At 40.7% G+C, this 21,560-nt stretch overlaps 2 protein-coding genes across 6 annotated transcripts in view; both read left to right on the top strand.

The window, feature by feature from the left end:
• The window catches only part of Cald1 (caldesmon 1), a 94,678-nt gene extending 86,573 nt beyond the window's left edge, over positions 1–8,105 (top strand). The window contains exons 12-13 of the mRNA XM_051151754.1: positions 4,898–4,978; positions 7,735–8,105. Coding sequence (XP_051007711.1) covers positions 4,898–4,978; positions 7,735–7,743 — 90 coding nt within the window. The 3' untranslated portion in view covers positions 7,744–8,105. The remainder of the gene's footprint in view (positions 1–4,897; positions 4,979–7,734) is intronic.
• A 7,084-nt stretch (positions 8,106–15,189) lies between these two features.
• Positions 15,190–21,560, top strand: part of Agbl3 (AGBL carboxypeptidase 3) — a 61,522-nt gene continuing 55,151 nt past the window's right edge. For 3 of the 5 annotated variants that reach the window (XM_051151749.1, XM_051151753.1, XM_051151752.1), the window contains exons 1-3: positions 15,313–15,518; positions 16,302–16,532; positions 17,658–17,718. In XM_051151749.1, coding sequence (XP_051007706.1) covers positions 16,470–16,532; positions 17,658–17,718 — 124 coding nt within the window. In that variant the 5' untranslated portion in view covers positions 15,313–15,518; positions 16,302–16,469. The other 2 variants (XM_051151750.1, XM_051151751.1) reach the window with 2 other exon arrangements.

The following is a 21,560-nucleotide window of genomic DNA, read 5'->3' as shown; positions in this document are numbered from 1 at the left end:
AGAATAAAAGAGCAGTTGGCTCACTTGCCAGGATGGCTTTGCTGTCCTCTGCTGCTGCTGCTGCTGAGGATCACACCGGTGGGTGGGCTGAGCGGCCCCAGCAGCTGTGCCACAATTACTCACAGGGTAAACCGGAGCCTGGGTTCCGCTGGGTGAGGGGGGAACTTGGCCGTAACACACAATGTTGGGGCAGTTCAATTAAGACTCTCTGTACTTCTCTCCTTTTTTCGTTTATTTATTTATTTATTTATTTACTTACTTACTTACTTACTTACTTACTTATTTGGCTTCTATTCAACAAACCACACACAGGAATTTGAAAACAAAAGCCATGCTATGCTGGCTACTTTTCTATTACAAGTACTCCAAAACTTATTCCCAAAAGATTGTGTATTTTGATTATTTTGAGGCCATGTTTTCTAATTTTACCTAATTCCTATAACTTAACACAAAATACAGTTATCAAGCAGCTATTGAAATAGTTGCTATTATATAGTTTTATATTATATATGTAATATAAATTGAATAATTTGTTATCAATACCTGCAGAGGAAAACCATAAAAATTTGAAACTAGAAAATTGGAAACAACAACAACAACAACAAAAAAAAACAAAGAACGAAAGAAAGAAAGAAAGAAAGAAAGAAAATTGGAAACATCTCCCTTTCCCCACAACCAATAAAATGAAGACTACAAAAACTACCTATGAATATTATGTAGAGAGCTAAAAACCTTATTTACTAAGTGTAAGCTTGTTGTGCAAACGTGTCTTTAGCTCTTTCACTGAATATATGTAATTGCCTTATACTTGTTGGTAGAATAAATAAACCATTCACACTCTCCATTCAGCCTTCTCTGCTAAGCTGGCTCTGTAGCTTTATTGGTATCAAGGGAGCAGAGAATAAATTGCCATAGCCCACACTCATTTATTTTTTTTATTTTTTATTTTTCTGTGTGTCTTTGAAACAAGGTCTCTCTCTACATAGCCCTGGTTGTCTTGAAACTCATTATGTAGACCAGGCTGGCCTCAAGCATAACCTGCATTTTATGAGAAGAAAAGCATCCCAGCTTCCAGGCCTTTAAAGTGTTAAGCCCGTGCAGCATTTTGTTGCATCTGTGGCTCTACATAGGATCTCCAGAGTCACTAAATCCTAGCACTTTCCAATCACAAAGGAGAGATGGAAATGTTTGTGTTGCCTTCTTGGATGCAATGCCTTGAGCTTTTTAGTTAATGCTCTACCCAAGAGTCTTCGCATGAAGCCTCACCAGGAGCTATATGCCATTGTGAACTCAATTTATAGTCATCAAAACATTATACACTGAAAAATTCTCCCTCTTGCCCCCAAGTAGGTAAAGGATAGGGAGTCAATAAAAGGATTTTGAAAGTGGAGGCAAGAAACTACCCCCAGATGTGTCTTTAGAGCCTCAAGTTTTCACCATCAGCCATCTTTACATGACAAGTAGAAATTATTTTAAAACAGAAATAAATTGTGGTCATTTCAGTCAATGTTGTGGTTCTGGACCTATGGTTACTTTTTTTTTTTTTAATTTTTGAATTATGGACCCCTTTGATAGCCAAATGAAACTAAAGGCTCTTCTATACGTTGTAAATTTGAGAACATGGGCACACACACGCTCCCCTCTTCTTGAGGGGAGGAAAAGGAAGGGTGCAAAGATGAACGCTTTCTCTCTGAGTATGGCGTCATCCTGCCTCTGTACAGACCACCATTCCTTTCCTCCCACGTACACATGCACACGTGGACCACCTCATGCCTGTACCAAGCTGTTCTCACGCATTTGGTTCAGGGCTTTCTCTCCATTCTTTTATCAGCACCTGACCTGACTAGCCTCCCATCTTCTATATGCCATCCTCGTAAGAGGGCTAAAAAGGATAAAGTGGAGTTATCATTACCATAGATATAAATAAATTAAGGATCCCACACCAAAGATTAGCAATAACAGTTCCTGGGCCTATTGCTTGATAAAGTGACAGGACAGAAAAAGTAATACAGGGGACCTATAAAATCGATGGCTGCTTTATTCATACTTAATAAGCTATTCTTCTTAGACTTATCTAGAAAATAGAGAGGGAAAGAATATGAACAGCTGGTATAGATTTTGGGTTTTGTGAATTTCTGTGGCCTCAAACATAAGGACCAGGTTGAAAGTAAGAAATACATATTTGCTATCATAAATAAAATACTAGTTTGCTTATACTTGTTAAGCCTTTATGAGCTTTGCAGACATTCCTCTGGCAGTATTTTCCTCAAACATTTTAGGCTAGCACTGACCATTTGCTATATGTGCTACGTGTATTACATCTGGTGATGTGTCAGTCTCCTGGAAAAAGACAATAACTTGGAACCCAGGCAAGGCAGGGAAGGTGATGGGCGGAGTCTGTGGGTCCAGAAGGAAGGAGGTGAAGTTTTGGCATGGAAAGGCTACCAGAATGCTATCAGTATAAAGACCGTCAGACAAAACGTCCACAGAGGGGCGATTACAAAGATAAGTCAAATAGGGATCTTAGGTCCTTGTCTGTGAGGTGTAGCAATGGTGACCTGAAGCTAAGCTTTGACCCACACCGTTGTGTTTATTTTTCAAGTTATAATTTGAGCACATTTTTGAAGTATGAGAGAACACATTCTTGAATGCATTGTTCCAGTCCCTTTTTCTTTTCTTACACCAGCCTCTTCAGACATGTGTTTTTCCGTCTTGGTCCTTCAAGACAACCAAGTGTGGCCTTTGGGCTCTCGCTAGACTGATCCTGAGCACAGGATGTTAAGAGCATTCTCTGTAAGCAGCACCCTATAGGAGAACTCCAATACTGCCGTCTTCTGATTCTGGACCAGATACAGTTTATTCTCAACCCATTTCTTTTATTCTTGGCACAGGCAGGTGGAGGAGAAAGGTTAGGCTTGCTCGCAGGTGTGTCTCTTATGGCCATTAGAACAAAGTCAGGAAGAGTTATTCCAACAACCAGTCTGTGCCCAGTGAAACCTCCGCAAGAATTAGGAGAGCAATTCACAGGACTAGCATTAGTGTGCTGAGTTCTAAAGCCCAGAAAGAAGACCACCCAGGACTAGTAGTTATACTCTCATCTTCAGAAATGCTAAGAATTACCAGTGCTGAAGACTGTTACCAGTGTCCCCTAGAAGATGAGGATAATCAGGCATTGTCCTGCCTTGTGTGTCTTACCAGGATAGTCAAGCTACTTATGAGCAGAATTTATAGGCCTCCAGGATAACTTTGTGGCTGGAATTTAATGGTTAATGTTTTAGCTGGTTTGTCTATTCTTCCTGTATGTCATGTAGCAGTTAAAGCGCTAACTTGTGTTTCTTTTTGTTTAAAAAAGAATGGTGTCTTTCTCAGCTGGCTTCTCTTCTTCACTCTTTCGTCTCTGGTTGATTGGAACTGCCTTTCCTGCCTTCATTTCTCCCTCTTCTCCCAGAATGAGTCTTTCTCTAACATGTAGTCTGGTCAGGTAATTCCATTTATATTTCCTCTTTGACTTGAAAATACTTACAATGTAGATGTTGATATTTTCTTAAAATACCTTATGTAAACTCTTTAAGTGACCTTGTAAGATTCATCAACACTATTTCAGGAAAATGCAATCCATTTTCCTAGAAACACTCATGTGAAAGAAAAATGTCTTCTATGAATCAGATAAACAAGTGATTATACCCACTTTTGAGAGCTCTGCCAGCACGTTCCTTATTAAAGTTGCCAACATTTTTAAGTCTTCTAGACATCTTGGCAACTTTTACCCACATTGACAAATGTAGTGGAATTTTCTTTTAATGTGATTTGTTGCCTAATGTTTCTAAGCTAAACAGGTATAGCTTTCTAATAGAATATCAGGAGTTCATGCCACAGGCCCATAAACTCCGAGTACGACAAATCTTCACAGGGCATTATTTAACAGTGCATGTTCAGTGTTGAGATGCCAGTACTCTGCGTTAGAAATATGCTCAACAAAACTGGTGTCCGTGGAAAACTACAGTTGTTAGCTTTGCCTTACTAATGAGAAAAGCCGTTGCCAAAGCAAGCAGGACTATTTCAGTAAAACACATTCATTTTCCAAACTACCTTGTGCCAAGTACTAATATGAGCAAACGCTGGAAGAAAAGTAAATGGAAACAGAAGTCTGGATCCTTATCCAAATGAAATTGTGAGCTGGTAAACAAGATTTCAAGGCTGTATAACTACTTTGGGTCAAAGTTTACTGTTTCCTTCCCAGGACTCACATATGTTCTTCATGTGCGTCACCGTCAACTGCCCACTTCTCTTAGAGTTCCCATTAGCTACGTGTTTGCTGTGGGGCTGAGTTCTGCTAACCCACTGCTGGATTACACACGTGGCCGTCAAGACATGCAAAAGGAATTTAGCATCTTCATTCAGGTAGCAAGACCCTACGATAGTGATCCTGCACAGAGCAGTTGTCAGGAGATGGGTGAAACACTACACAGAATGAGCTGGGACAGCGGAGGCCAAGAGAGAAACTGTCAGCCAGCACAGCACCACGGGGGCTATGAGAATTTAATTCAATGTACACACTACCAGAGATCAGACACTTCCAAGTGCACCGTCACGTGGGCCTGAGGAGCACCCCAAAATTCCAGCCTGCCTCTCCAGGAGGCAACATGAACACCTGTGGCCAGAGAGTTGTTGGTGAAAGACCCGGATGTTAGCCCCTTCTCATGAAACAGGCCAAGGTCGGTCACCAGTCAGATAACCATCAGTGGCTCTTCTGTTTGGGACCATTGGTGCAAAGTGTACTGAACACCACGTCAATTTGAACAAACAGTAGATGTGGTGGCTAGGCCTAGTCAGAAATTATTAATGCTCATCTATCTTTTTTTTTTTTTTTTTTTTTTTAATGCTTTCTTCTCTTTAGGACTTAAGGCCAGGAGATGTATCCGGCAAGCGAAACCTCTGGGAAAAGCAACCTGTGGATAAGGTCACCTCCCCCGCTAAGGTAACATACTGGGTGGGTTGTGTGTCAGAGATTGATTTTTTTTTTTCTAATGAGTCATGGGATATAATGTCTTGGGGTCAAATGAAAAATATTGCTGACTCACAAATCTGTGCTCAGGTGACTATGAGTTTCTAAAAGTCCTATGTGTAGCCCATAGAAAAGTCAATTTTCAAAGTGACTGGCACTGCAGGTTTGTCATCCTTTTAACATAAATGACTCAAAGTCATGATTTCCAGTTCAATGTTTGTTTGTTTGTTTGTTTTTCAAGAGAGGGCTTCTTTGTGTTGCTTTGGCTATCCCAGACTTGTTTTGTAGACCAGGCTGGCCTCAAACTCACAGAGATCCACCTGCTTTTGCCTCCCTGAGTGCTGGGATTACAGGCATGTGCCACCTCACCCAGCTCAGTAAGACAATTTTTAAATAGTTGTAGTTGTAGAAAATCTGACCAAGAAGGTCACATGGCATAACCATGGGGTATTTGTCTTTGCAAGGTCCCTGATTGGCTGAACAGTTATTTTGGGAAAAACAAACCTCTTAGCAAAAATGTTGTGTCTCCTTCATTGGCTCCATTTCTAGAACTATCCTAGAAGACATTTCCACAGCCTCAGACTCCAGATGGCTATGGCACAATGTTTAAATTGACAAAATATGCTATCCCGTAAAAATCCAATGGCTAAGAATGCTTGGTCTTCTAGGAAAGGGGTTTGCATATTTTTCAGAAACACACCCTCAGTGGGGTTTAACAGACACTCAGAGAAGAAGCTTCTGGTTGCACAAGAAGAAAACTCCACTCGTAGTTGTAGCCTCTCCTCATTTTAAGAAACAGACGCAGCCTGTCCTTCAGTAGGAGAAAATCCAGAAAGAGAAGTCAGAGAGCAGCGCTAAGTAAGTAGGGAACAGAAAGCTCCGAGTGCCGCGGAGCCCTGGGACAGCCTTCTTAAGCAAGCTCCAGCCAAACCAGCTCGCTGAAGGGAGCTAGAAGATCCCCTGTAGTAGAGATCCGCTCTAGTGAGGGAGTGGCAGCCGCTTCCCCCACATTTTGTGCCCTCTTCCATCTGACGCAGCTGCCTAAGTGTCCACTCCATCTCCTTCATTAGTTAAATACTACTCTTTTGGTACCACGAAATCCACTAGCCCAGCCTCTCACTTAAAGTGACTTCTAAATAAGTCCATTATCCAAATGATTGCTAAATACGCTTAAAAAAAAAAAAAGTACCTAGTGATGGTCATCACTGCCAACTACAAACACTGAGGGAACAGTTACTGTCTGCTGGGCACCATTACTCTCTCATGTGATCCTCCAGCCACTAGGAGAGGTATGTGGTAGGATTGTTACCATTTTGTAGCTGAAGACACAGAGGCACGGAGAGATTCAATGACTTCTGTAAAGGAACAACATCTAACAAGTAGCCAACCCTGCACCGAGGGGCTGGAGAGGTGGCTCAGTGGTTGGGAGCAGTCGCTGTTCCTGCAGATGTCCCACATGCAATTTCCAGCACCCATGTGGCAGTTCACAATCCTTCGTAACGCCAGCACCAGGGGATCCAACACCCTCTTCTGGCCTCCAAGGGCCATGCACATGGGACACAGGTATACATGCAGTCAAAACACAGATATAAAACAAAAATAAAATTTTTTAATGTTCAAAACTACCTGCACTGACACTCAAGCAGTCTGCTCTGATACCACATTCTTAACCATTGCCCATAATTTTTTTTTTTTTTGAGAATGTACATTCAGCAGAAAATGTAATGTTTTAAAATTCCCTTCATAATTTTCTACTGGTGGCAGAGGAAAGGTAAATTTAAAAAAAAAAAAAAAAAAAAAAAAGAATGAACTTGTGGGCCTAAAACCTTAAAATTCTGGTAGCGTAGATACATCTTCCAAAATATATGACAGCTTCCTTTCTGAGTAGGGGACATTGGCTGTCAACACTCACAGGTGTCACTAGGTCACATTAGGGCTATACAAAGTACAGCGAAAGCACCCTGGAATAGTGGACTAAGAGGACACCTCTCACAAGACAGCATGGAAGATGCCCCTGGGATTATGGTACCAAGCAGAAGGGTGCTTTCGATGTGCCATGCTTTCTTTCCTCACGAGTCTACCACTTATCTCTTCCGGCAGTTCTAATAAACCCCCAGACCTAGCTGAGTTGATGAGCCAGCAGGTGCAGGACCCCTGCTCCAAAACCAAACTCCCTACTTATGGTGTGGATGTTCCCTTGCAATGAAAATGCACTGCACTTTGAAGATGCAATAGATCACACAGGGACTTTTGGCAGCTGGATGAAGGAGAGATGAATGGAATAAGAATAGACTAAGGGTCAGATAACTCTCAAAGATAAGTGTGTAGAGATTTAAAAACGAAAGATGGCTGGGGGTAAATGGGAGAAAAGCAGTAACAAACATACCCTCTGCCCCAATGTTAATATGGCCTTTAGTGAGCTTTTTGGTCATGTAGAACACTAGAAATCCCCAGTCCTTATTGCAGAGCTCAAAAGCCATCTTGACTTTAAGTGCTATGAGCAAAGATGAAGGTCAAGGTAGGAAAGGAACCTCAAGAAGAAAGAAAAAGTGGAAAAAAAAATCTTGGAGCAAAAGGGCACATTTGAACAGCATGTCAGTGGTAACCATCCCTTTCGTGTTGTTTATATTTACTCCTATGGTACCACGAGTCCTTTTATTTTATTTTTCTGGAAAAATCCATCCTAATGAAACACTGTGGGCTGCTGATTTAAAGTTCTTTTCTCTCAGCAGGTTTGAAACAATCGGAGAAAGAACCCAACTGCAAGATGCCTTGCTGGACCAGCTCAATTGTAGGGGGCTAATTGCTCTGTTTATATTTATGTCGATTTACTAAATTGGGTTCATTTTCCTTTTGAAAAAAAATTTTCCAATATCCCAGTAAACCCATGTATATGCTCACTATATTTAATAACCACAACTAGAGATGTTCATGATCAAAGTACTGCCTTTGCAGAGGAGCCTGTTTCTAAAGAAACCCATGCTGTGAAGTAGACTCGCTACTGTCGTCTGAACAGTGACACCAACCACATTGGAAGTCAACAAAAGGAATCTGGGGTTAAGATTATCTGAGGCATGCATGCAGTGACTAGGGGGCGGGAGGAAATGACCCATAGATTTTGTTTTGTCTCAATACAGACATCATGTTTCTGCACTTTAGACTAAAGCATGGAAGACATTATCTAAGTAGGCAACCGAAACTATCTGAAAGGAACCCATTTCAGATCCAATATAAGGGCAGTAATGATTGTCTTTTTATAAAAAGAAGCTGTGCTGTTGAGATGTTGCCTTCTTATGTGCTGACTCATACTTAAATTGGGTGATTATTTTAGCTGACAGTGGTACTGATTTTTTTTTTTTTCAGGTAGATGCTTTGCAGATTTCTTTGGTAGTGACAGTGGACTGAACCACATTTAGAAAACCCAACTATGTAGTGTATGTGCATACATGTCTACAGACACACTAATGACAGGCTGCTCGTTCATGTGCTAGACTATTATATTTCATAGTATGTCCTTGTAACTAACCAATATCACCGCTTTTGAAGACTAAAAATCACAATATTATATTAATATTTCATATTTGCCAGTAGAAACATGGAGGTTAGATATAGATGTTTTCAATGCCCAATGAGTTATAAAAAAAGTGTTGGGGGAAAAAAGAGAGATTAGAAGTGTCAAAATTAGCTGAAATTTCTTATAAGACATAGTATTTAGTTTATATTGAGGGCAGTCTTGAGGTCCAGTGTGAATTTTATTAAGTCTACCATCTGGATGACACTCAACCCTGCTTGTTTGTGACAGTGACGTTCCCAAGGATAAGTTGACCTACGTGATAGCTAAGTCTCTTCCTTCTGTAGCACTTAGGACCACACATCTTGGCGACAATGCTACACAAATTAGAACTCATCTAGATGACTGAACAAAGACCAGTTTTGCCTCCTGTAGAAGCAGACAGGTAAAGGGAGCAAAAGCATGGCAGTCCTTCTATCTTTATGTACTCAGACTTTTTAAATTAAAAGTTTCTGCCTTTATTAGTCATTTGGTACTGTCATAAATTGATAACATCTTGAAATTTCAAAACTATACGTAAATTTTAAGTTTTTACTTCCCCCTCAAGGGACCTTAGGGACTCACCATCCCAAATTCAGATCCTATGTTAGCTTATGTCTTTATTCTTCCCAATAAATAATAAAAGTACTCCAGTATCTTACATAATGTTCTGATAGAGAACATTCTATGCATAAGGTGTCATTGTACAAACTCATACCTCAGCTGACTTAACCAAAAGTATCTTAGTCTCCATTCCTTCCACACTGGGAGCTTCCAAAACAACTATTTCTAATCTACATATTTCCCTTCATGAGGGAAGGGTTGGCTTGAGGGGTGACCACTGCCTTGAAAAGTCTATTTTTCTCACAAATTAGTGTCCCTAGATTTTAGCAAACTTGGGCCAAAGGAAGGAAAGCCACTAAGACTACACAGGTCTTCTACCCATGACAGAGTAGACATGAGTCTATGATAAGATAAATAGAATGCATGTGGCACACCCATGGAAATGACTTCCATCACTGGAGTAAAATGGATCAAAGTTTGATTTAGGGCAGATGGCAAGGGAACATGGCTGTGTTAACCAAAGCCTTCTCTTGCTACTTTATAGGCTCTTTGTTGCTTTTGCTTTTAAGAAAGTTCAACGTTGTGAAGTGTTTGATCCTACATTTTATTCCAATATTTGGATGACATGAGCTTTAGGGTAGAATTTCGTCCCGTTTGGATGTAATCTTTGAAAAAGCAAATTCCTCACTTGTTGGATTACAGCTCTCTGTTATCTTTAAGAGGGGAAACTGCAAGCTGACTAGCATGTTCTGTGAATCTGCCATTGTTAAAACTGTTATAAACACTTGACATTTTTCACTGATAATTGATTGCTGCAATAAAAAATATATTGTGAAAATGCATCCACAATAAATGGAGTTCTTCCAAATGTCTTTGCCTCATGCATTTTTCTGTCCTCTATTGATTGGGAGAAGTGTGACTATAACAAAGAAGATGGTAAGGCACACTGAATGCTGGTTTCACTTCATTATAAAGGAAAAAGGTACTTTGAAACAGGATTGCATGTAGCCCAGGCTGGCCTGGAACTCGTTAGGAAGCCGAGAACGACCTTGAACTACTGACCCTCAAATGCTAAGCTTACAAGTAAGTGTTAGCATGCTTGGCAAAGTTGATATTTAAGATACTTCTTACAGGCTATTTTCTAACCAAATGTTCAAAAGTACTCTGAAGTGGATGACTGACAGAACATTTTAAAAATTCTCCTTCAAAATAAAAGCAAAGGCTCGGGGCAGTGGCAGGTGGTTGTGATCTGGGGCACTTGGAGGGCTGGAAGAGGCATGAGTTTTGCACGTCATCTTGCTTCCAGCTTTATGATTTGTGTGTTAGCTCATCCAATCCCAGCTCCCCAGAGTATGCTTGCTTCTCTCTACTTCAGATTTAATAGCGGAATTTTGCCATGGCATGCTTTATTTAAGGAGCACTTAATGTATTTTTATAAAATATGATCATCATAAAATAGGCCTGGACAGGCCCTGAGGGTGTGCATTTTGAAGGATGCTGATGCTGTGAGCTGCTTTGCAGACCCTGCTTTGAGAAGGCAGTTCGTCCTCCCTTTCTCCTTCTTCCGGTCCTCCTCCCCATCTTTTTTCACCCACTTAAGCCTGTCAGAATCTGTGCTTCAGACATTGTCAGTGAAAACAAATGAGAGCCAGGCTCAGTGATGCACACCTATAGTCCCAGCACTTGGGAGGCAGAGGCAGGCAGATGGCTGTGAGTTCGAGGCCAGCCTGGTCTACAAAGTGAGTCCAGGACAGTCAAGGATACACAGAGAAACCCTGTCTCGAAAAACCAAAAGAAAACAACAAATGAGAGCACTTCCTAGGACCAGCATTTAATCCCTATCACGCTATTAGATAGGTGGCCATTATTCCTGTTTACAAGGAAACTGGCACAGAAAGGTTAAACAGCTTATAGCAGGCCACCCAACTAGGTACTGTAGTTTCAGAGGCTACACTCAACCTGCTGGGCCATTGGTTCTCAAAATGGAGATCATGACAGAGTCTTCCACCGGTTTCTGATTCTACAGGGCTGGGAGCCTGAGAATTTACCTGCTAAAAAAAAAAAGTACTGAGTAACATTAATGCTACTGGTCTCTTGAGGACACCTTGAAAGCCACTGTGCTACGTCAGAAGAACAGTGGCTGGAGCCTGCCCCTCATGACACGTGAGTGAAATACAGGCAATTGCTTAGGATTGACATGTTCTTCAGCCCTTTAGTCCTTTCAGTAATCCTACAAGATAGGTACTAGTCTATCTCCCTCCCGTTTTGTAAGTAAATTGAAGCACAAAGAACGTTAAAAACATGCTAACATTCAGTGAGCTGTTAAGTCACCAAATAGTTGGCCACCAGTCCACACTCTTAATTACTATACTCCCCAGTTTATTGCAAGAGATTATTGCCTGTAAGGGTGCCTTAAAGAGAGGTGTGTGTGTGTGTGTGTGTGTGTGTGTGTGTGTGTGTACATACAGAGGGAGGAGGACTGAACTTTCTCTTCTCATGAAGTCTACAGACAAGTATGTGAGACCAAACACTGGGAGTAACTTGGCCAGGTAAGGAGACCTTTGGCCTTTTGCCCCAGGATGTCTTAGTCCCAAGCCAATAAGAGGCAAGAATCTTGAAGGAACAAGAGAAGTGGATGAAGACATTTTTATGGGATGACCCTTGAGCTTAGTCTTGGTTAGCTACATGGAACACATGTCAACGTCTAAGCTTGGAAACACTTTGAGCGGTTTGGCCCTCAAGTGGGTCATCCTATGGCCAGACAATGCACGGAAGGTGCAGACAGGTACTTGACTCGCTTCTAGCTCCCTGTTCCTAGAACAGCTTCATCAGCTAAATTGTGTGAAAAGACCTCAAAGTCCCAATGATACCTAACTCTATGATGTCATAAAGAATGAATGCTCTGGTCATTTATCTAGGTCTCTTGTTTAATAAATTCTAAACAATAAATTGTTCAAAATAAGTTATACTCATAACATAACTTAAATTTTTGCCATTCTTCTAAAATGAAAATCTCCTCCCAGAGCCCATGCCAGTGATTGTGCCTTTAGGGGTAATACAATTTTAAGTTTTTCTTTCCTCTTTTCTTCTTCTTTTAACACTGTGATTCCTACTGCCAGATGAGAGTAGAAGAGGGACGTTACTGCAGGCTACCTCTGCCTCCTGAGAAGGCGGAAACTGCCTATACAGATCAGGAACTTTCAGTGGTGAGATCACAGAGCAGGGAGCACAACTCAGAAGGCTTTGAAAAGTTCAATCAAGGCCTTATTTTCATTTTAACTTGAGAGCAAAGAACTTAATTTCTAGTAAATGCTATTGCCTGAACTCAAAATAAATTAAAAAAAAAAAACATTTAGATTAAAAATGGAAAATCTAGATGGTTCAGTGGGAAAGGAGACCAGCTACCAAGCCTGACAACCTGAGTTCAATTCCCAGGGCCCACATAAAGGAAGAACAGATTCCTACTAGTTAGCCTCTGATCTCCAAGCATGCACTGTAGCATGCATTCCTCCTCCTCCTCCCCAATAAATGCAATACAAATCATTTTTTAAAGCTCAGTTTTAAACATTTAAAGCAGATGCTTCAAAGGCTATTTTAAATTTATCTGGAGAGGAAAATCCATTAATATCTCTTTTAAAATGTCACTAGATCCAGCTAGCACTTCATTCATAGTCTTTGTACTTGCTGCTTTTTCCACCTCAAAAAGGTCCTCTCATCACCCATGTGGTTTCTTCTCCTGTCCCAATGTTACCTGGGCAGAGAACTTCCCTACCCACCTCATCTGAAGGAGCCATGCTGCCAAGCTACTCACCCCTAGGGCCTGCTATTCACTCTGTTTCTCTCTATAGCTATTTTAATCTGCATGGTTCTATTGTTACTGTTTTGTCTGCTTTCTCCCATTAGAATGGAATTCCCTTAAAAACTGTTCTGCTCCCTGCAGTAGCCTTGCACTGCCAATAGTCTCTGATATGAACTAACCACTAAAAGGTCTGATGAATAATGAATGAAGGTGAGTTTCAAATTCACAATTGCTGAATTTCTAAGTAATTTCCTTACCCACAATTCTCATTCTTCTCTATAAAGATTCACTGACATATGTTAATGTGCATAGCTGGGCTGACTTAAGTCCTATGATTGCCTCTTCCGTACCTGGTTGGGTTGTTTCTCTTGAGCTTCATTGTGCAAACCTAATAGCCTATGGCCTTTGTCCTTGACTAAAGTCCAACAGGAAAAAAAAAATAGATTCCACATAGAAAGACTGTCTTGGACTATTACTGTTTGCAGTAGCGCAATACCACCAGCTGGGTAAGCTTTAAGGAGAGAGGTCTAGCTTGACTATGGTTCTAAGATGCAGGTCGAGGGAACACATTCGGTGATGATCTTGCTGGCAAAGTCCTGAGGGACCAGAGGGTACCCCTTAGCAGAAACAGGGAACGGGTCTCCTCTGGTCTGTCCTATAAAGGCACTAAGTTTTATTATGAGAACTCCACACTGATGGCCTCATTTCATCTTACTTACCTCTGAATGGCCCCACATATAAGCACAAGTGATGTTTCTGTTCTTATAATTTCACAATGGCAAGTAAATTTCAGTTCTGGATTTCTGAGGATACCCTCAAACCAAAGAGTCTCTGGGCATGTCACCTTTAGTAATGTTCATACAGCATGAAAGCAAGCACAACCAACTCTGAAGACCAGTTATCCAACCATGGTGATCTGCGATACATTTTATTTCCTCAGGCCAATGTCCAAACAAACATGAAGTCTCAAGATTTTGAATTGCTGACACAAACACATTTTCAGAAACTTACCAAGTCTAGAGATGCTAACCCATTTCCATGTTTGAACCAAAGTGCTTTGCTCTCATCTTACTTTCAAGCCTGCTTTCTTTGTTTCTACAATATCAAAGTCTCATGTGGTCCATGAAGACACTGAACACCTATTCATTTTTTTCTGTTTTTTAATATATTAATTTTACATTCCAATCGCAGCTCCCTCCCTTCTCTTCTCCCAGTCCCACCCACCCACCCCCTTCCTCCCTCCTCAAAAAGGGACGCCCCACCCCTACCACCGTATAAACCCACCTGGGCATATAGCCATCAGGACTAAGCTCATCTTCTTCCACTGAGGCCAGACAAGGCTTAAATTTACTGGCAAAACTGTTCCAACTGTATTATCCACCAAAGTTAAAGATGACCAATAAATCAAGATGAGATGTATACACACACACACACAAACACACGCGTAGAGAGTCTTTAATGGGTGTATTTTATTGACTTAAATAAGTCCGGGGGTGAGGGTGGGGAGGCTGTACGAAAACGTTAGCTTACGTTAGCTAATAAAGAATTTCCAAACTAATGAAATTTTTGAGAATTTACCCTCATATGACTCCTTCAAATAAGTCTCATTTCCAGAGGAGTAAGGATGAATCACAATTGTGCAGAATGAAACCCAACCTTTTTAACTCCAAGTACAGTTACTGCATTCCTTTTATTAATGAAGAAAATTAACTTGCCCATGGTCAGGATGTTAAAAAGTCAAGTGAGCATCCAGACGCAAGTCTTAAAAAGTGTGTTCTACTGCCTTCTCTGCGCAGGGACCTAGCAGACAAATTGCTGTCACTTGGAACTAACTGCTGTCGCGCCTTCCCCAGCGCCAAATCCTCCCTCCAGCCTGCCACACTCAAACTTCTCCAAACCTCCAGGTAACTCCTCGAAGCCAAGCCTGGAGTTCCCACCATCCCCTGGCGTCCCTTTCTCCAGCCCAAACCTCACCACCTCGGTCGCTAGAACAATCTCCAGGGCTGCACGAAGTCTCGCGAGACTACAGCCGTCGCCCTGACAACAAGAGGCTCGCTCTCCATGGAGGGCGTGGCTGCCGCCCTTGAATTACGTTGATGTTTCCTCTGACTCTGTCGACGCCGAGGGTCCGGGGGACGTCCTGAAGTGCTGTCCCGGCCAGGGTGGGACGACCCGGGTGGCTTGAAGAGGCCGAGGGAGCGAGGCCGGCGGCGGAGGCGCCGCGCGGGAAATGCGCCCCTCGGCGCGGGGCGGCGCGGGGCCCGAGTGAGTGCGGAGGCTCCGCGCGGGCACTGCCGTCGTGCGCGCCGCCTCGTTCGCGTCTTCCACTGGCGCGGAGGTTCGCGCCCCGCCCCCGGGCGCTCGCCCGCCTCGTCCGTCCGCGCACGTAAGGAGACGGCCGCCGGGTGCCTGGCGGGTTGGCCCGATTTCGAGCTGTCATCCGGGGCTGAAGCGTCAGCCTCCGCCCTGAGATGTCATCTGGAAACGGCGCTGGGTGGCAGCAGTTGCTTCTGATGAAGCTTTGCAAGGCCTTCTGTGCGGTCAGCGCGCCAGAAACACGCTCTTCTGCACCCATCCTAAACCAAGGGTTGTGACGTTCTGTAGGTTGCGCGTTCAGCCCACGCTCCTAAACGCTTGTTTTTATAGAGTGAGCATCTCCCACAGAACCTTCTGGTAGCTCTTTACGTTCGAACGGTGTAATTGAGTTTAGAAGTTAACTATACAGTAATGATCAAAATTCAAGAGAAACCTAAGCTGTAGACACTGAAACTTGGGAAAAGTAAAAGTTAAGGAGGAAGGGAAAAGTTTTTAAACTATTGCTACATTTTGTTGCCTGAATAATTATAAAATTGTAATGCTTGAGGACAATCCTGAATTTACTATTGCTGTGTAGTGTTTAATTGTAATATAAAGTGTAAATAGTCTGGCTATTTACCGTGAAACTTCTTTCAACTAAATTCTTTACACAGCTTGTTTGCTTGTTTGTTTCAGCATATTTTTCGGTTTTACTTTTGTTCATTAAACATACTAATAAATTATGGATTTATTTATCCCCCTCCATCTCCTCCCAGGGTCACCTCCACGTTCCATACCCACTCATTTTTGTATCCTCATTTTAATTTTTTATTTAATTAAAATATAATTGCATCATTTACCCCCTTCCAACACTCAGATTTATAGCCTCTTTCTCATTTTTATCATTATGTATGTGTAAATAAATATGTAAATGCAATCCACAGAAGTCTGTTTAATGTTGCTTGTATGTACATTTTTTAGGACTTACTATTTGGTATTGGATAACCATTTAAGGACCTTGTCTTATAGTAACGGATAGTTTCTTAATATCTTTTAAGTTGAAGTTAATTTCCTGTATTCTTATTTAGTTTTTAGAGATCTGTCACTGTTAATTAAACACAATTGGATGTGTTCTGGAGTATTTAATCTAGAACGTACACACCTTCACTTCAAAGAAAAGTTGTCAAATAATTCCCTTAGAAACTTTACAGTCTACCCACATAATAAAATAAATTTCAAGGCAGACACTGAAAGAGATGTCAGAAGATTCAGAAGAGGAAGACTACTCAGACAGAAGTATCAGCGATGAGGATGAATCGGTATGTTTTTCTCTCTTACTTAATTCTAGATAAAGTGTACTATAAAGCATATATCCCCAATTAAAACATTGTTGAATTGGTGATGATCTCGTTCTCATGGAAGTTAGAAAACAACTCACCTGAAAAACGTACTGTGTAATAAGCCCTATCTAGAAAGAAAGAAAGAAAAAGAATCTTTTTTTTTTCTTGAAGAGGCTATCAACTTGAAAGTGAGGAGGGGGGAGTGGGAAGGACAAAATTATCTATTTCAATTTAAAATATTTTAAAGGATGTATTTTATATGTGTACAGTATTCTGTCCACATGTGCGCCTGCCCGCCCAGAAGAGGGCACCAGATCTCCTTACAGATGGTTGTGAGCCACCATGTGGTGGCTGAGAATTGAACTTAGGACCTCTGGATGAGCATACAGTGCTCTTAGCCTCTCAACCATCTCTCCAGCCCTAAAAACATTTTTTTAATAGAAAGTTTTTTTCTTGAGAAAATACTTGGGGGAAATTCTGGACTTTATTAAAATGTATGTATGTGACGATTAGGATTTTATTTTTACTATCCAAATCTACTCACTTCTTATGTGCTGGTCATGTCACAGCACACTATGCACCGTGCTAGAGCCACTGGGGTTCCAGCCAGTGTGGGGCCCTACCACAGTGGGTTAGTGTGACTCTAATGCCAGAAGGACAGGATGTGGGGAGTAGAAAAGGGAGAGAGGGAGGGGTGTTGCGTTTGAAAATACTGTGTGTAATCCTACATCCCATTCTAAGAGATTTCTTTTAAAAGTATAAATTATAGTATGCTTAAAGTTCCAAAATCTCTCCAAAATGAAGCGTAGCTCTCTAAGTCCATAACTTCTTGTGTTCTCATTCGCCAGTTGTTTTCCCAAGTGTTCCAAGAATCTTTAAACTTTACTCCTTCTCTGCAGTCATTATCATGGCTGTACCCTGTGGAAGAGGAGGAATAAAGATGCAGATTTTAAAGTTCCCCTGTTTTGGAGCTGCTGCTTTGGGGCCAGTAGCCCAGATAGTCATTGTTAAAATTAAAGACAATCACGAGTACTAAAGATGTTCAGCAAAACTCTGGATTTTGATATTATTGGTTCTTAAATTTATAAAATTCTTTTGTTTCAGGATGAAGATACATTCATGAAATTTATAAGTGATGATATTCATCAGTGTACACTACTAGCAGGTTTGAACTCATCTATATGTATTTTCCTCCATTTTAATCATGAAACCTTGAGTGGATAAAAAGTAGGATAAGGAACCTGAAAAAAATCCAAATTTAGTAGAATAGTGATTATTCTGGTGGGTAGGAAAAAAGGAATATGTCCACTTTTGAGTTTTAAACTTCTCAGGGTGGTTTTAAGTAAACCTGCTTAATATTAAACAGTAATGGATGAAATTAAATGAAAGCAGTAGTTACTTTGTGGAGCCCTGTTTAAAATAAGGAGTTACCTTTTCATTTTATTCAAAAATAGAACTATTTTAAAGGTGTGGGTGAATTTATTCAGTGACCCAATATATAACAAACACAATGTATTGGAAATACATGTTTATTTTAATGATGTATTGTTGCATAAATAGCCTTTAATAAGGTTATTTATTTGCAAGTATTTATATGTATGTGTGAGCATCCTGATGTATACTAGACTTTTTAATGTATACATTTACAGTTATACTGTCAAATTCTAAAATATTTCCAGTAAATAATCACATATATAAAACAGTCCAGTATTGATGTTAAAGCCTTTTTACTTGTTTGTGTTACCACCATCCTAAAACAAACCACTCTCAAGATGATTAATTACTCTTCTTATATTGGTATGTGTCATCATTAGGGTTTCTATTGCTGTGACAAAATGCAGTGATCAAAAGCAGCTTAGGAAGGAAGGGGTTTATTTCATCTTATTATTATTGGCCACACTCCATTGCTTAGGGAAGGAAGTCAGGGAGGAGCTTGAGGAACTGAGCTGGAGGCGATAAAGCAGAAGCCATGGAGCAGTGCTGCTTACCTTGCTGAGCTTGCTTTCCATGCAGGATCACTTGGCCAATGATGGCCGTTCAGCCAGGGAACTGTGCCCTCTCACATCAGTCAGTAATCAAGACAATGCCAAATACAAATAGCCAAAACACTATGAATGTAACATTAATATAATTCCTGGTGGTTTTGTGGTCGTTCTTCTTGCTCTATGTAATTTATTTTATATATATTATATATATAATATGTATGTAAAAAACAAAAATATTAATAAAAAAGAAGAAAAATCAGGAAAAGAAAAGAAAATGCTCCACAAACTTACCTACTCACCAGTTTTGTGTAGTCATTTTCTCAGGATTTCATCTTCTCAGATATGTCTAGATTTGTGTTGAGTTGACAAAAAACAACCAGCATAGTATGTATGTTTCAAGTTTTTCTCTTTACAAGTATAATATGTGTATATACATATAAATGTAGTATATATACATATATCAAGTTTGTATTGTATATATAGGTAAATGTACATACCTGTACTGGTAGAAATTGTATGGCACTGTTGTGTGCATACTTCCCTGATGCCCCTTTTTGTTAGCTTTGTTTTAGCTTTAACATCTAATGGAAGACAGGATGTAACTCCTTTTTTAACTGGTATATTGTTAGAGAAGCTGAGAATTATTTTTACAGGCTTATTGACTATTTATATTCCTTTTTATGAATTGCTCATGCATGGTAATTCTTTGATTTTTGTTTATGTTGCTTCCATTACTTAGAATTTTTGATGTGGCTAGGTTTATCAATATTCATTTATGGCTCTTCATTCTTTTTTTATTAATTTATTCATATTACATCTCGATTGTTAGCCCTTCCCCTGTTTCCTCCCATTCTTCCCTCCCTCCCACTTCCCCCCTTCTCCCCTCCCCTATGTCTGTGATTGAGGGAGACCTCCTCCCCTTATATATGCTCTTAGAATATTGAGTCTCTTCTTGGTAACTTGCTATCCTTCCTCTGAGTGCCGCCAGGCCTCCCCATCCAGGGGACGTGGTCAGAAAAGGGGCACCAGAGTTTGTGTGAGAGTCAGATCTCACTCTCCACTCAACAGTGGAGAATATGTTCGTCGACTAGGTCTTGGTAGGAGTTCGAAGCTTACTGCCTATATTCTCCTTGTCTGGTGCCTTAGTTTGAGGAGGACCCCAGGACCCAGATCTGCCTGTCATAAAGTTCTTCTTGTAGGTTTCCAGGACCCTGTGGATCCTACTATTTCCCCATTCTTCCATGCTACTCTCGCCTAAAGTCTCAATAGGATGTCCTCTCCTCTGACCCACTTTCTTGGTAAGTAAAGTTTTTCATGGTACGTATTCCTTGGACTAGTGTTTTGATATAAGCGAGTATATACCGTTTGTCTCTTTTTGCTTCTGGGTGAACTCACTCATTATGATAATTTCTAGATCAATCCATTTGTCCACAAATTTTGGGAATTCCTTGTTTTTAATAGCTGAGTAGTATTCCATCATGTAAATGTACCACAGTTTCTTAGTCCATTCTTCTACTGAGGGACACTTAGGCTATTTCCATGTTCTGGCTATTATGTATAAAGCAGCTATGAACATGGTTGAGCATATGTCCCTGTTGTGTGGTAGGGCATTTTCTGGGTATATTCCAAGGAGTGGGATAGCTGGGTCTTGAGGAAGCCCTATTCCCATTTTTCTGAGAAAGCGCCAGATAGCTTTCCAAAGTGGTTGTACTAGTTTGCATTCCCACCAGCAATGAAGGAGTGTTCCTCTCTCTCCACATCCTCGCCAACATGTGGTGTCATTTGAGTTTTTGATCTTAGCCATTCTGATGGGTGTAAGATGGAATCTCAGTGTCGTTTTGATTTGCATTTCTCTGATGACTAATGAGGACGAACACTTCTTTAAGTGTTTCTCGGCCATTTGATATTCCTCTGTTGAGAATTATCTGTTAAGTTCCAAGCCCCATTTCACAATTGGGTTGTTTGGTTTTGTGGTGTTTAATTTCTTGAGTTCTTTATATGTTTTGGATATTAAACCTTTATCAGATGAAGGGTTGGTGAAGATCTTTTCCCAGTCTGTAGGCTGTTGCTTTGTTCTACTGACAGTGTCTCCTGTCTTACAGAAGCTTCTCAGCCTCATGAGGTCCCATTTACTAATTGTTGACATTAAGGCCTGGGCTGTTGGTGTACTTACTGTTCAGGAAGTTGTTTCCTGTGCCTATGTGTTCCAGGCTCTTCCCCACTTTTCCCTCTAACTGAATTAATGTCTCTGGTTTTAAGTTGAGGTCTTTAATCCACTTGGACTTGAGTTTTGTGCATGGTGACAAATAAGGGTCTAATTGCGTTTTTCTACATGTAAACATCCAGTTAGACCAGCACCATTTGTTGAAGATGCTATCATTTTTCCATTGAATAGATTTGGCTTCTTTGTCAAAAATCAAGTGAGCAAATGTGTGTGGATTCATCTCTGGGTCTTCAACTCGATTCCATTGATCCACCGGCCTATTGCTTTGCCAGTACCATGCTGTTTTAATTACTGTTGCTCTGTAGTACAGCTTGAGATCAGGTATGGAGATTCCTCCAGAGGATCTTTTATTGTATAGGATTGTTTTTGCTATTCTGGGTTTTTTATTTCTCCATATGAATTTGAGAATTGATCTTTCAATATCTTCAAAATATTTTGTAAGTATTTTGATAGGGATTGTGTTGAATCTGTAAATTGCTTTGGTAAGATGGCCATTTTTACTATGTTGATTCTCCCGATCCACGAACAAGGTAAATCCTTCCATCTTCTGATGTCATCTTCAATCTCTTTCCTCAGAGGTTTGAAGTTTTTTTTCAAATAAGTCCTTCACTTGCTTGGTTAGAGTTACTCCTACATATTTTATATTGTTTGTGGCTATCGTGAAGGGAGTAGTTTTCCTAATTTCTTCCTCTGCCTGTTTGTCATTTGTATACAGGAAAGCTACTGACTTTTTTGAGTTTATTTTGTATCCTGCCAATTTGCTGAAGGTGTTTATCAGCTGTAGGAGTTCTCTGGTGG

The sequence above is a fragment of the Acomys russatus genome, chromosome 10, assembly GCF_903995435.1.
Source record: "Acomys russatus chromosome 10, mAcoRus1.1, whole genome shotgun sequence".
Classification (NCBI taxonomy): Eukaryota; Metazoa; Chordata; class Mammalia; order Rodentia; family Muridae; genus Acomys; species Acomys russatus.
This window is presented reverse-complemented; position numbering and strand designations above follow the sequence as displayed.